The 16,346-nt window shown below is 38.2% G+C and overlaps 1 protein-coding gene across 4 annotated transcripts in view; it reads left to right on the top strand.

The window, feature by feature from the left end:
- The window catches only part of CYLD (CYLD lysine 63 deubiquitinase), a 41,535-nt gene extending 35,525 nt beyond the window's left edge, over positions 1-6,010 (top strand). For all 4 annotated transcript variants that reach the window (XM_075940253.2, XM_075940252.2, XM_075940251.2 and 1 more), the window contains exons 15-17: positions 410-528; positions 1,630-1,846; positions 3,176-6,010. In XM_075940253.2, the coding sequence (XP_075796368.1) occupies positions 410-528; positions 1,630-1,846; positions 3,176-3,360 (521 nt within the window). In that variant the 3' untranslated portion in view covers positions 3,361-6,010. The remainder of the gene's footprint in view (positions 1-409; positions 529-1,629; positions 1,847-3,175) is intronic.
- Positions 6,011-16,346: the final 10,336 nt, after the last annotated feature.

Genomic DNA, 16,346 nt, shown 5'->3' with positions numbered 1-16,346 from the left:
GAGGCACGGACCAGGATACTGCTTCCTACCACTCGCATTGGCTGCAAGTGGCAATCTTTGGCCAACAAGAGCTGTGGTTGTCCGACAAGTGCAGAGGCGCAGGTAAACAGAGGTGGGGGCCCACCAGGGATTAACCATGGTGGGTTGCCAGGGTTTTTTGGTTTTGTTTTATTGCCCACCCCTGGATTAGGTCCTAGTATGTAAATCCACCCCCACCAAGAAAGAAATAGAAGAGCATAAATTAAGCCTACAGAAAGTAGTGATGTACTCTTTTTTTTTTTGGTTTTACCTTTTAAAAATTGGTGGTGGTGTTAACTGGCTTGATGAAAGTTATATTTTTGGAACAAAATAGATAGTCTCCTTATAAAATCTTTTATACACGAGCTCTTTTTTTAAAACCACAATGTAGCTCCTAGGCAGTGCCGTATATGTGGAGGACTTGCAATGTATGAGTGCAGAGAATGTTACGAAGATACTGACATTTCTGCTGGAAAAATCAAGCAGTTTTGTAAAACCTGCAACACACAAGTAAGTGTATTTTTTAAAAAATGTTTTAGTCCTTTTAAGCAGTATGTACTCATAACTTGGTGTAATATAGTAGTATCAGAAGGCACAGAGGGTATGTCTACACTACCCTCCTAGTTCGAACTAGGAGGGTAATGTAGGCATACCGCACTTGCAAATGAAGTCCGGGATTTGAACTAGGTAGTTCGGACTAGGATTCCTATTCCAAACTACCGGTACACCTAGTTTGAGCCCCGTGTAGCCGCGCTGCACGGGGTTCGAACCAGCAGGGTTTTAAAAATGGCGGCTCCCCGCTTAAGCAAATGAAGCCCGGGAAATTCAAATCCCGGGCTTCATTTGCAAGTGCGGTATGCCTACATTACCCTCCTAGTTCGAACTAGCGGGGTAGTGTAGACATACCCAGACTGACACATGGAAGCAAAGTTATTGGTAACTGAGCATAATGTGAAGGGTACAGACTTCATTAACAAGATAAGACTCTGTTTAATTCACTAACATCAATTGATGACTACATCTATTGAACAGAATTTACTGTAGCTTTTGGCGACTACACAGTCCAACCTTGTGAACCAATGAAAAGAAAGGAGTAATTCCAGGCTATGATGGTTTGCAATCCCATAACTTTGGTCAACACCATAACTTTGGTCAACAGGAGAGCACCTAATGATAGTAAAAGCAGAAAATTAGTATTTGTCATTTCCTGTGTTGTTTATTCAAATTAAGCTCTGATTGAAAGTCACTGTCAGATTACTGTTTGACACATTAAATTATCATGGTCTTGATCCATTTTCAATAAGGTATCAATAGTGATGGTATTTTTGTAATCGATCTGGGATGGGGGTGTGTGCAAAGACTTGAATAGGTTTGAAGACAACTCTCATCTCTTGAGAGGGCTTCTTCACGGCAAGGTGAAGCTATGTGAGACAGCCTAAGCAATTTTGCATCGCCTCTGTCCATATCAGGTCTGTTCTTTGGTAAAGTAAGACTTCAATCTTAAGTGCTCTCAGTTGGTTTAATGCATCAGTACTAAAATCCACACTGCCTTTTTAATACTCCCCCTCCATGTGCATGTTTTTAACTTCTGAAATATTGATCTAATTCTAGGTTCATCTACATCCAAAGAGACAGAGTCATAAATTCAATCCAGTGTCACTTCCTAAAGATCTACCAGACTGGGATTGGAGACATGGATGTATCCCTTGCCAGAAGATGGAGTTATTTGCTGTCCTCTGCATCGAAACAAGCCATTATGTAGCTTTTGTCAAATATGGGAAGGATGACTCCGCTTGGCTCTTCTTTGACAGCATGGCAGATCGGGATGGTATATCTTTCATTTTTTTTCTGTTAGACTGTCACATTTAAACAATATAATAGCTCTTAAATACTGTGACTGTTAAACTTTTCTAGTACCTCAACTTTTTTATATGTCATGAGGCTGTAAAAGAAACTTTTTTTAACTCCACTGGAATATAGCTATTTAACTATTCATTGTGCCACTGTCAGTCTCACTTCCGAAAATCTCTGTCTTAAACAATTCAAACAATATAATTGTTTGGGTATAATAGAAATAAAATCTCTACAGAGCAAAATCAGTGCCATCTGGTTTGGTAGCGATAGAAAACCATTATCCTATGATAATATTTTGTTTAATTGCTATTCTGTGAATTATTGTTGCATTAACACTGATGATCTGAGGAGGACAATGCTTTCAGTACATGTTGCTAGTTCCTTAAAGCAGATAGTAATCAATTCAGGTATTTGGCTATAGCTATATTCGTGCTGCAGTGCTAACCAGAATAAAAAGTTGCAAGAGTAAAAGTCCATTAAAATATATGCATCTGACAGGATGCAAACAGAAGACCACCCGATAAAGATAATGTAATTTTTCTGACTCTAACTGCACTTTTCCATTGAATGTTCCAGAATACCTGATAGCACCCCATTAGTTAGGCAAGTATTTAAGATTGGGATAATAGTGGATTTGTGTGGTATAGTAATTCTATTTGACTGACACATTCATTATCAAGTCCTCATGCTAGCGAGGGGAATTAATTCCAAAACTAGAGTTTCTCAAACTTAATTGTACCATGATCCCCTCCTGACCATAAAAATTACTTCACAGCTCCAGGAGAGTAGACCGAAGCCAGCCTGCCCAAGCCCCACCACTCTGGACAGGGAGGTCAAAGCTGAAGCTCAAGGGCTTCAGCCCCATGTAGTGGCCTGCAACATGACCCCTGCTGCCCAGGGCTGAAGCCTTCAGGTTTTGGCTTCTGCCTTGGACAGTGAGGGTTGGGATTCAGCCCAGGCCTCAGCAAATCCAATTCAGCCGATGCCTCCACGTTTAAAGGTGGTCATGACCCAACCCACAGTTTAAATCAATGGTTATCAAATAGTTAAGACCAAAATAATTTTAATTTTGTTCACGAGGTCCCCATGGGGTTACAAAAAACTTGTGGCAGTTGGAATCGTTGGGAGGTGTTAATATTTGCTTACTACATGGTGAACTTCTGTAGTAACACACAGTGCCAGCTTTGGATTTGAGACACATGCAAGATGTGTTTCAAAGAGGTATACACCTTAAGGAAGCACTGATAAAGTTTAAGATGCTAGCCTCATCTTGTTTTTCTTGCTTCCCTTCCATTCTCAAAAGGAGGCCAGAATGGTTTTAACATTCCACAAGTTATACCATGCCCAGAAGTTGGCGAGTACCTAAAAATGTCTCTAGAAGAATTACATTCATTGGACTCCAGAAAAATTCAAGGATGTGCACGAAGACTACTTTGTGATGCTTACATGTGCATGTATCAAAGCCCAACCATGAGCTTGTACAAATGAACATTATACTCTGAAAGGAGAAAAAACTGTATGCAGATTTCTCTACTGTTGCATTCACTATTCACCTTAGTCAGTTTTGATGCAACCGTTGCCGGCAATGGATGCTATGATAGGGAAAAGCTAAGACAAATGTTTTAAAAACTACATGTAGAGTTCTGTTGTTGAAATATTTAAGCATTTTGCACTCTAGGAAGTGTGCGTGTGTGTTTTGTTTTATAAACAAAGTCTAAATGAAGTTGCTAAAAACTGAAGCTTTAAGTTAAGTGCATTGATATGTTGATTTTGAAATGAGAAGTTGAATTGTAATAAGAGAAAATCCTTAGTTCATTGAGAATGTAAACATACACTGTGTACTTGCTCAGTGTATTTCTGTGGACCAAGGATGATGAACTTTATTTTTTGCTCTGTAGCTAACAGTTGCCTTCAGGAAGGAATATTTTTGGTTTTAATAAGGATGGTTTAATTTTTTTTTAGAGAAGTCATTGCAATTGACTTCTATGGTCTTGTTAACCTTTAGCCATCTATTGTTATCATGCATGTCTACTTTTATAGAATTCTAAGTCATCACAACAACCATAATCTCAAACTGCTCTATTTCTTGAGGTTTGTACTTCTCTTTTATTTGGGCAAATCATACATACTTTCACTGGATATGTCAGTTTTCTTCAGGGAATGGGGCAATATTGTCTAAGTATAACAGTAGAAACATAAACTAACACATGGAAGTGTCTTATGTTCTGCAAAAAATAATAAACTAAATCTATACAAGTGTCTGGATGGCAAGCTAAATAATGTGGCTAATTGCCTCAGGGAGTGTTATTAAAGTAGAATTTGTAGTCCTTAGTAAAATGAAGTAGACAATTTGACTGTCCAGCAACATATTGAGCTGCTATAGGTGATCTAAATTTTTCAGTGTTTGGGATTATAAACTAATGTTTATATCTTAACATCAGGAAAGATGAAATTACAAATTTTAAAAAATAGCATTTTAAATACTTGGTACCTGGTATGTATGAACAAAAAATGAATTACACTACTTTAAAAAATCATTGTAAAGTATTATTGATATTTTGTGACTTGAAGTTGATTCTTATTTTCAATGGAATTCTGTTGTATTAATGGCCTTTTAGATAATTCTGTCTAAAGTATTTTTAAATGTTTAGAAATGTGTGTACAGCAAAATTTGGATGTTGTACAACTAGTTGTAGTTCAAACTCCATTATTGTGGGTTGTAGCATATTTTCAGATTTTAAGAATTGTTGTACATGAGTAACTAACTGCCTCTTTGGGATCCACTTCATGTAGAAAGGATGAAGAACAGATGAAAAATACATTATCCTTTTAAAACAAAACAAACCCAATACCAAAAAATGTGGCTTTCAGAATATTGTAAAACTTTCTATCTGGAGTTATTTTCTGTAGTTTTAAGTTTATTTTTTCTGATAGAACACCATGTGCTGCCTTGAAAATGTCAGGTAAATCTTATTTGTTCCTACCATGTCTATAGGCAAGATATTGAAAAGGATATCTTTTGCTCTTCAAATGACCACCACTGTGGGGGAAAAGCTGGGAAAAAGTTTTTTAGTTAAAAAAATGCAGATTGAGTTGGACCACAATATTTTGCAAGTGTGTATTAAACATATGCAATTGTTAGTTGGAAAAAATCCAGTGCTGATTTTTTTTCTATTCAAATTTACTCTTTTTTAAGGCAATTACAGTACTTATTTCCCCCCAGCAAACTGGAATAGTGGTGGACTTGTGCAGCTGTTTTTAGCTGAAAATACTGTTTTAATAGCTAGAAAAATCAATCTCACAGTTCTATCAATTATGTATTTCCCTTGACTCCAATGTTTGAGGGAGAATACAAATGCCTACTGACAATTGTGAATTATAAGGACAAGTATAAATGGCCTCTTGCCTTCTCCCTCTCATATCATTGGACTTCTTTCCAAAGAGAATGATTTCACATACAATTACAATTGTATAAAGAATTGAGGGAATGTCAGTTATGTTGCTTTGTACATATTTTTAGTGATTGTTCAAGATCATGTTGATATACAAAGTTGTGCAGTATACATTTGGCTAATTATGTATGAATTGTAAACCATTTTTGGTGATGGTATGTGAGTAAGGGGGTTTATAGTTCAGTCTTGAAAAGTTAAAATAGGTGGGAGAGGTGCTTGTAGTATTTAACTTTTGATTAAGATTAGAAAAATAAAAATAAAATGATATAACTCTATCCCGTAGAGTAATATGGGGAAACGTATGTAGTCTGACATATTACAGTGTGTTTTTTTTTTTTTTTTAAAGAGTATGGAAGTTGACTATTCTGATTCTCTGTGTAATACTTTCAGTAAAAATATATAAAACTCTCTTCAATGAAATGAGAAGTTTAAACTATGAAGAATGACTTGTAAACAATGTACATGATCTTTACCATTGCGATGTAAATCCTACCCAGTTACTTCATCTTATTTATGAGGAGACTAAAAAATGAAAATGAATTTGGGATTCTGTAGGGAATAAAAAGATGCTTTCTTTGCACTCCATTATTTTCTGGCGAGAGCTCACAAAAAGTTGGCATTTTTAAGCAGCTCTCACTGTTTTATGTCAACCAGTAACTTGGAGATAATTTTTTAAATCGCCAGAGGGCAGATAGTTGCCGAACTCCGATGTCCAGTGGGACTTGGACTTGATGACCCTTTTTATTATTTTGAAAATCTCCCCTTTCAGAACTTGTTTTTTATCTTCTAAAGTGATGATTCATTTAGAGGATGTGACTTTATAATTTAAACTAAGATTTCCATTCTGCAAGTGTTATTAGGGAAGGTTTTAAACAACATTTGAAATAAAAATAACATGGTTTATTATTATGAATTTGAATATCTAGATACCTTTAAATGGAATCGATAGCCTGAGAATAGCACATAATGCACTTATGTATTCAGTTTAGTTCAGTAAACAAATTGGAAATTAAGTATCAGTCAATTGAAACCAGCAAGTCACAGCAATTGTCATATGCTTAGACTGTGGTTGTGAAGTCAGAGAGATCTTGCAACTGCCTTGCATCATATATGTCAATAAACAAGCAGCCCATGTTGGTGCATTATACACAAATACTTCTGGTTTTGGGGGATTGATCGGATAGTAGAAGGAAAATATAAGATCTATGTTCAGCTGACATTTTTCCAATGACTTACGGTCACTTTCTGTGTAATGAATTTCTAACGTATTTGACATTTATTCTGATATTGTTCACTAAGAAACGTAATTGTTTGTTATTATCTGGGATGAGAATTTTCATTTTAAGAAACTGTAGCAGAATTACTATTCATGGTCATAAGCAGTCAGTTACTTCAGTTCAATGCATTTTTCTTATTGTGCACTTTACACTCCTTCAGAATGAGCTTGTCACCCGAGTCCTTGATTGTCTGCTTCATAGTATTAAACTACAAAATGTTTTCTGTTTGACTCCTACAGTTCAAAGATTGAGCTGGCATGAAGCTTGAATTAAGCTTTAACTTTACTGCTTGTTGAAGTTTAAGGTTTGAGTTAATTGTTTTGCCATTGTAACAAAGCATGTTTTGCATTTGTCTGCTCTCTTTTTGTTTAAATAAACATCCAAGTTTTTGTGCATACATTGTTCTTTAAACTTACAAAGACTGTCTCCAAGTGGTGATTAGAGAGTCTTAATATTTTTCAGTAATTTCATGGAAGAATGAATTCCTCCTAGGAAGGACTGTACTATATGCTATTTCTGTATTAATGTTAAACTTAACATTCTTATAGCTCTGATTTCCCCTCCTCCCCCCCCCCCCCCCCCAGGACTTTTGGGTTATCTGGGTATGATAGAAATGGAAATGTGGTCTAGTTTGTTTTTTAAGAACTTTCTGCACTCTTTCTTTGATGGGGCTCCTAACTGAATTTTGCATAGGAAATAAAGAATGTGCCATATCTGATCACATCAGTGATCCTATCAAAATGCTGTATTCTGACTTGAGCAGTGCCTAGTACCTGATGTGACATTAGGATTTCTTGCAATTTCCATAGTAAATTATTGAGGATTAGCTTCTCATTGGGAAAACTCCTTCCTAACTTCTTTCTTATGCATGGGGTTTAATATCCCTTTCTAAAGTGCCCCTTAGACTTGGAGCTGGTGGGGGAGGGAGGAGGGCACAAGGATGTTGTTAGGAAGAAATCTTGGCAGCAGATGGATGGATGAAGTGCATGTGAAACCTGACAGTGGGATGCACAGGAATAATACACTTCAAACAACTGTAATATATGGAGCGGTTACCTCACCCTGTACATATAAAGATAATATTGCTATAATGTGAATAGTGAATTTACAGGTGAATTTCTGTTAGCTGAGAGTGTCACTTGTTTGTTTAAGACCATGACTTTTATTTATATATATATAAAATAAAAAATCTAGGACTTCACAATTGCAAGTAAATGTATTCAAAATAACCTCATGAATAGTGCCAGAGTGTGTTTGTCTACCTCGCACCAAGTAGTTTGCCATACAAAAATTACTTACTGGAATCTAAACTGCATATTTCTTGTATCTTGTCACAAGAGGGCACTGACTTGTTACAGCTGAAAAACCTGATCCTGAACTATTGTCCTCTGGGGTTTGGCAACAGGAGTTTAACTCTGAAGTGCTTCGGGGTGTTTAAACTTGCACTTTGGTTTATATTTTGTAAAGTATCTGGAACTGACACATGTTCCTTAAGATTCCTAGATTTAGCCCATTTACAAAACTCTTGTGTTAGTCTTGAAGATTTATAATTCACGGAGGGAGAGTGTATCTGCAACTATTTGCTGTAGGAAAACACTTAACACTAATATTTCTTAATTACATGCAATAGTAAAATGAGACTCCCCACACATGAGGAAAAAGGTTAAAATCTGAACTTAGTTAAGCCAGTACTTCTGTGAGCTTCAGAGCAGTGTCCTGACTTAAGTACTAAACCATGTATTTGTAGTATCAGTTTAGTCCTAGGGCCATGTCTACGCTACAGATAAGATCGAAGCAGCTGCAGTTGATCTTCCAGGGTTCGAATGTAGAGGTTCTAATGAAGACATGCTAATTCAAACTGAGAGGGCACTTCCATCGATGCCAGTAGTCCTGCTTCTACAAGGAGTAAGGGAAGTCGAAGGGAGAGTATACTCCCTTTGTCTTCCTGCAGTATGAGCGACTCAAAAATTTGAGTTAAGATATTTCAACTAACCAATTAATGTAGCTGAAGTTGTGTATCTTAATTCAAATATATCCCCTTGTGTAGACCTGGGGCTCTGTAGACCTGAACTCAAGGCTATTGTTACAGGTAACCACAAGTGTCAGCTAGTAACCTTTGTAACCTGTTCTCTTTATCAGTTGTGCCCTAGTCATCCATGCCACAAGCACAAAGGGGCTGAATTCTGATGAAAATCTGGTCCAAACACAACCAATCAACATTGAATTATAATTGCAAGCTATTATCTAAATATTGGTGGTAGAACTTACTGAGTAAAACTTTATGCTAATCTAAGTGTAGACGAGAGAGAATGGGGAATCCTTCTATGCCTACCTTTAGATAACTAAATGGCATTTGGCACAATGGTTTTCCAATGCTTGTCTACAGAACAGAGATTTTGTCAGTGTATAACTGACAGAAGGAATTCTGTTGGCATAGCTAAACCACCTACTGCAACCGCAGAAACATTAGCTAAGCTGTCAAAAACCATGCTTGTAACAGCATAGTCTTGCAGGCTTAGGTGTAATTCCCACCCCTGTGCCCCCCCCCCCCCCCCGGACTCCTATTCCTTTCCTCTTCTCCCTTCTGAAAAATCAGGGGGTGTTTGAATGCAGGTTTGGAGGTCAGATTTCTCTTTGAAATCTTTCCAATGCAGCTAAAATTTAATTCATCTTGAAGCCTTTAATACTCCTCAGTCCCAGGATTTTACTCTGGCCATGGCTGTGTTTGTACACTTATCTCCCTGAGTTGATACATGGAAGGGATCCCAGCATGAACACCATCATCCAGTGTTACCCCCCTTTCCTTCCGAAAAGAAAATAAATGCAACTATTTTCAGATGAATTTGGCTCTTGTTCACACAGAAACCTCTAACCTTCCTGGGTTGCACTGTTTAGAGTACCTCACCCAGTTCAGCCTTTGCTTTGTAATGTACTGGCCCGCTGCAGCAGTGTTGTCTGGTGTTTACACAAGGAGCTGTTCCAAATGCCTGTTTTACCAATTCTGGAAAAGGCCTGCTAAAGCTTATTTACATGATCATCTGAATATATATCTAGCTTTTTAATGGGCAAGATTCTTACTGGTAGAAAATGATGAAACACCGATGTGCCTCCAAAGGAACTAGACAGATTGTAAATACAAATTAGGTCTGAGTTTCTGGCTCTGTCTTTATTTCCCCTTGTCTGATTTAGAGAAATTGAAAGGAAATATCTGCAAATGCGATTAAATATTTCCCTGTGATTCAGCCAGCAATCCCCAACTGCTCACTTCCACATTTCTCACTTTGTCTAAACACAAATGTATTTGAACTACTCCCCTTGCTATAATAAAACTGTTACTCATCATTAGTTTGAGGATGTTAGCCTACCTGTAACTGAATGCATAAAGTGCCATCTTGTGGCAAAATAGCATTGCTGCGTTCACCAGAGCCTCAATAATCTTTTTCCCACTTCAAATAGATTTTGATAGTATTAGAATCTCAGAATAATATATTATATATATTACCCATAGTTGCAGGGCTTTAACCTCAGGAAAATAAGTTTGCATTGGTTTAATTCTGAAATATGTTTTTTTTTTTTTTTTTTTTTTTCTGAGAGTCAATGCTAGGTGTTAATTCTAAACAGAGGAAACTAATTTTCACTGCTGCTTTAATTTTCACTAGGACTGTCAGTCAATTAAAATGAATGAGGTTAATAGCATGACTCATCATGCTACTAAACAATACAGTTTGTTTATGTATTTTGGATGTTTTCTACATTTTCAAATACATTGATTTCAATTACAATAGAGTAGAAAGTACATACTACTCACTTAAATATGAGTAGTGTATATTTTGTATTTGTATTTAAAAATATAGAAAAGCATCTACAATATTTAATAAAATTGGTACTACAGGCAGTCCCCGAGTTATGCGGATCCGACTTATGTCGGATCCGCAGTTACGAACGGGGATTTTCTCGCCCCGGAGGACTGGAGCGGCGGGATGCCTGGTCCCGCCGCCCGCCTCCTCCAGGGCAACAAAAGCTGCTCCCCGTCTCCCTGGTCTGCTGGGGGAGCCAGCAGACCAGGGAGACGCAGAGCAAAGCGGCGGAGGACCCGGGCCGGACCCGCGGCGTTGATCTGGAAGCGCCGCGGGTCCGGCCCGGGTACTCCGCCGCTTTGCTCAGCGTCTCCCTAGTTGGCGGAGGACCCGGGACCGGACCCGCGGCGCTTCCAGCTGATCTGGCCTGTGGTAGAGCAGGTGGGGCGCTGCCAGTTGGTCCCGCAGCACTGCTCCTTGGCGCTACTGGACCAACCCGGCAGCACCCCAGCTGATCAGTTTCAGCAGCGGCTGAATCAGGACGCCTGGGGTAGAGCAGCTGGGGTGCTGCTGGGTCGGTCCAGTAGCGCCGAGGAGCGGCCACACTACTGGACCAACCCAGCAGCACCCGAGCTGCTCTGCCCCAGGCATCCCCAAGTCAGCCGCTGCTGAAACTGACCAGCGGCTGACTACAGGAAGCCCGAGGCAGAGTTGCTCTGCCCCGGGCTTCCTGAAATCAGCTGCTGATCAGTTTCAGCAGCAGCTGACTTGGGGACGCCTGGGGTTCTTAAGTTGAATCTGTATGTAAGTCGGAACTGGCGTCCAGATTCAGCCGCTGTTGAAACTGATCAGTTTCAGCAGCGGCTGAATCTGGATGCCAGTTCCGACTTACATACAGATTCAACTTAAGAACAAACCTACAGTCTGTATCTTGTACGTAACCCGGGGACTGCCTGTACTTAAAAATATGATTAATGGTGATTTTTTTTAAAAAAATCATTTTTATATAGTGTAAGCTAACTGCAATTAACTGACAACCCTAGTTTTCACATTTTGAATAGTAAAAGATTGAGAGGGTAGGAGCGAGAAAAGTAGGGGAGCAATTAGTGTGTGTGTGTGTGTGTGTGAGAGAGAGAGAGAGAGAATCTAAAAAGAAAGACACTGTACTAAAGATTTTTAGCCAGTAATTTGTAAGTTTTTACATCTCACAGCTAAATACTTGTGCAAGCATGACTCCCCTCCCCCTCTCTAACCCCCCAGCAAAACACAGTGTGAGGAGAAAGAAAGAGGAGGGAAATTGCTAGAGCTAGAAGTTAGATGTTTAATTTACAATAGCCACTTCACACTTAAACTCCTATTTACTAGATATTTCATAACTGCCTCTTTACAGAACACTAACACATTTCAATATGTTTGGAGAAAACATGTTTTTCTGTCCTTTTTTTATTTTATTTTTATTTTTTTTAAGGGATGTGGCCTATATGATTTTTTTTCATTGTGAAGGTATTTGTGCTATCTGAAATTAATTGCTACCTAAGACTGATTTAGGGGTAACAGTTTGGATTTATAAAAGCAAAAAAAGTTACCTTCTAAGAGAAACCAGGTTGATCAAGAATGTAAAATAAAAGCATAGCTTTTAGGCATATTATAATTGGTTTCTAAATGATGACCTCAAATACATGTACCTCTTTAAAATTGAGTATTCAAAAGCAAGCAGCTGAGTACTCACTGCAGCACTTTCTTGTGAATTCAAAACTAGCATCAGTCTTATTTCAAGACTTTAAATTAAAATGTTAGAGTAGATAGTATATGTTATGCTTGCTTTAAAAGGAGGGAAAAATAAAGCTGATGTAGACAATATCAATCAATGACTATTGGTTATGACCATAATAACGTCTTAGCAGTGAAATACTGCTTTTTTTTTAAATACAGTTGTGATATAAGCACTGTCTGAATAAGCCCTCCCCTGACATCTAGTGATCAGCTGTGGGAAAAGACTTTTGGAGCTGTTATATGTACATGGACACATAGAAGAGCTGTGTTGTCAGTGCCATCAATTTTGTCTGGTTTTAGGTTACAATTCATTTTAGTATTGAATGCAAGAGTAATGAAATAATATTATCCTTATTCCATGACTAATCAGCTAGAGAACTAAACTTAGCTGCTCTGATGGGGTGTATATCCTACTGGACATAGCACTTGGATTGTAAGGAGGCCAATACTCAAAATGAGGGGGGTGGGTGGAAATAGGTATTTATCTGATGGTGTAGATCAGGGCTACTCAACACATGGTCTGTTTGTTTGCAGCCCACAGGTGGGTGCCAAAACAAAAAAGTAGTTAATATAATGGTCTTGTTGATATGCATTTTAGTAGTTAAATTCCTGGACTGTCATTTCCCATTAAAAGGGCTGTCATTTGGGTGGAAATTGGGTAAATATTGAATTTTATTAACATCAGAACTGACTTAAATGGGACCTGCGTGTTGTGTAGTCTTGCCAGTATCTTTGTATTCATGCCAGTCAGTGTGAAAGAAGCTATTTGCATATATATTTGCATGTATATGCAACCATAGTTAAGTTGCGGCCCTCGGCATACGCTGTATCATTGCGATCCCCCCTTCCTCCCCCGGGCTTCCAAAGTTGAGTAGCCCTGGTGTAGACTGTGCCTGAAGAGTCCTAGAAATGATTTGATCCTTCCACTCTCCAGCATTTAAGACCACCTGACTGGACTCTAGTGTGAATCTTTGTTTCTATTCTCTGATCATTAGAGTTGCAATCATTGAACAGATCTAGGGGCTAATCCTTAGCCTAGTCTGAGGGCACAGCTGCAATAAATGTCAACAGAAGCAGAAAGGTTCCTCGTTATCCAGTGATCTCAACAGCTGGGCTAAGGTAAAATGCAGAAGTTGGTATCACATAAGTGGCAATGAGTTGAAAGAAACAAGTGTTAATAATGGTAGAATACAGCAGAGAGGGCACTGCTCAAGCACCTCCAAACCATCTTACAGGCGGGTAGTGAATCCATGTAAATGCACCTCTGAACTCCAGGGTCTTTGATCGAAGACAACCAACTGTGAATGAGATGCATGGGAGGGAAAGGGGACTAGCATGTTGAAGTGACCTTTGTTGAACTTTCATACGCCAAAGTGGGAAATAGAAGCTAAGAGCACTGCCCATGTACTGTGGTGTGGGTCTATGGTCATATGCTTTTTCAATTGTGGTGTTTTCCCAAATTAATGCTAGGTTCCCTTTCCTTAAATTATCTTTTGTTATGTAGAGACTCCATGCCAGCATGTAGGGAAGTACTGTCTCTTAGAAAAGGCCAACAGTGGTGTTTAAATTGTCTGTTTGGTTGTTGAGGCCTCCTCCATCTTTTCAATTGAACTCCAGATACTAAATCCATCCCTAGTCAACCAACTTAGGTGTCTAGCACAAGCACTTTGATAAAGTAAAGGTGCTCCTTTAATGGGTTAGTCAGAGTCCCATAATTCTAAACGTTACACTTAAACTCCAACAGAGATTTTCTTTCAAAGATTAATGATGAGAAATGTCCAGTTGAAAATAAATTTGAGTGGTTTCTTGAAGAGGGAAGTAGATGGAATTGGCTTAAACTTGAGGGAGACTATTTAAAAATAATTTCTATTCTAAACGTCTTGACTTCATTATGAAGTAGAGCTAGTCAACATTTTACAGCCAAAACATTTTCTCCTGGACAAATGAAGCTTCACTGAAAAATCATAAACAAAACAAACTTTTTCATTTAGATTTAAATTATTTTTATTTCATTTAAAAAACCATGAACGCTTCAAAAGACGTTATTTCTGTCATAAGGGGGGGAAAAAAGGTTGTGGTGGTTTTTGTTTGTTTGTTTGTTTTTGACCAGCTCGTCTCTGGCTATTGTAATTTGTGTGGCTTCTCATCGCTTCTTGCCATACAAGTCACCTAAAAAGTGAACAAGAGTTGAGAAAAGAGATGTCTTTTCAAGGGTTGCTTGTGAAATAAAAGTATTAATAAAAAAAAGTGATTGAAAAATCAAACCCTAGATGTCAATAAATTGTTTAATATTTAGGGACGTCTCACTTCTTAAATGCTTAATAAACCTCTGCTAGTTTCCTGAAAGTAATGTTACATTTTAATTCTTCACAAAATGTTTAAAAAGATATTCATGAAGAATGATCCTGGACTCTTGCTCAAGGCTGACTCACAGACTCAGTCCAAGACATCAAACACATTTTAAAACAAGCCTATTTAAACAATCAGACTGTTCAAAAGCAAAGGGAACTGCTTTTTCTAAATGGTCAATACATCCAGCTGGGGAATTTAAAAAGAGGGAGCGGGGGTGGGGAAAATAACCACAGAGAGAAGGCACAGTTTGACTTAGAAAATAAAACCAAACATCAGGAGTTGAGCCAGAAAATGATATTTGAAGAGGTCAAAACCAGAAAATATTTTGGCCTCCTACCCCTGTGATTGAAGTCCCAATGTCCTGCAGCAATGGGGGAATGCATGTCTTGTGCTTTGATGTCAGTTAAAAGAACTGTTTAGTTATCCAAGGTGCTCATAATAATCTTGTGCCTTAACAAAAACACACAAACACACACCATTTATGCTCTGTCTCTATTTTAAATGGCTGCAGATGTAAGATTTTTAGTAAGCAATGTAGAATTAAAAATGGCCGAGGTTTGTTACTCTCATTTAGTGCCTTTATCTGGGTTTTAGGTTCTTTTTTTATTAAATTGAATGTAGACTGAACTTAAAATGGACCCAAAATTAGATGAAAATTTAATTTGGATAAAACACTGGCTTTACTCGCCACCCCTCCCCCAAAGTTTTGTAATTACATTCAACCTAAATAGCAGTGGAAGCTTTCTTTCTTTCTACATGGGAATGTGATGGCAAAAAAGAAAACATTCAAAGACATTTTTTAAAACAAAAATATTAACTGGCTTTACTTTTGGGTTGAGAATGTCTCCAAGAAATAAAAAGGTAGGAAGTCCAATCATCAGTTATAACTAAACAGTCATAGATTTGTCATTCTTGTTTTCCTAATTTTCAAAACCGTTTGAATCACAGGATACTTTGTGTGGGTGATTTGTTAGAAAATGGTTGACTAATAATGTACATTAAGGCTGTGTCTACACTGGCATGAATTTCCGGAAATGCTTAAAACGGAATACTATTCCGTTTTCAGTTTTTCCGGAAAAGGAGCATCTACATTGGCAGGCTGCTTTTCCGGAAAAGCCCTTTTTCCAGAAAAGCGTCTGTGGCCAATGTAGACATGATTTTCTGGAAAAGAGGCCCGATCGCCATTTTCGCGATCGGGGCTTTTTTCCAGAAAAGACTACTGGGCTATCTACACTGGCCCTTTTCTGGAACAGTGTTCCGGAATAAGGACTTATGCCCGAGTGGGAGCAGAATAGTTTTTCCGGAATAGTGGCTGATTTTGTACAGTAGAGCATCATTGCTTTTCTGGAAATTCAAGGGCCAGTGTAGACAGCTCCCAGCTTATTCCGGAACAGCGGCTGATTTTCCGGAATAAGTGGCCCAGTGTAGACACAGCCTAACTGTAGCCCACAAATTTGGAAACCAGAAAGCAAATAGAGGACAGCTTCCACTTGATCTGCTTATTAGTGGAACAGCATCTTCCAATTAGAGCACCTTAGTGTACATCAACACAGAGATATGGATTCCAAGAAAGCAGATCTTGGCAAAAAGAAATATGGAAGAAAAGTAATAAATCCTAAATACAATAAGCCAGTCCAATTCACAATGAGCAGTTGTTTGTCGTCCATAGAATTAATGACACCCTGTGCTAAGCAAAATATTATTCAGTGTGAACACAGGTGCGAAAGAAAAATGCAGTGAATAAACATGAACAATGCCGCAATGATTTTAAAAAGAAATGACAAAACAGAAAAAGAGGAGGTAACCCACTACATCTTAAGGAA

Source organism: Pelodiscus sinensis, chromosome 12 (genome assembly GCF_052426305.1).
Source record: "Pelodiscus sinensis isolate ZL-2025 chromosome 12, ASM5242630v1, whole genome shotgun sequence".
Classification (NCBI taxonomy): domain Eukaryota; kingdom Metazoa; phylum Chordata; order Testudines; family Trionychidae; genus Pelodiscus; species Pelodiscus sinensis.
Note: the sequence above shows the minus strand (reverse complement) of the source record. Positions and strands in the feature narration are given on the sequence as shown.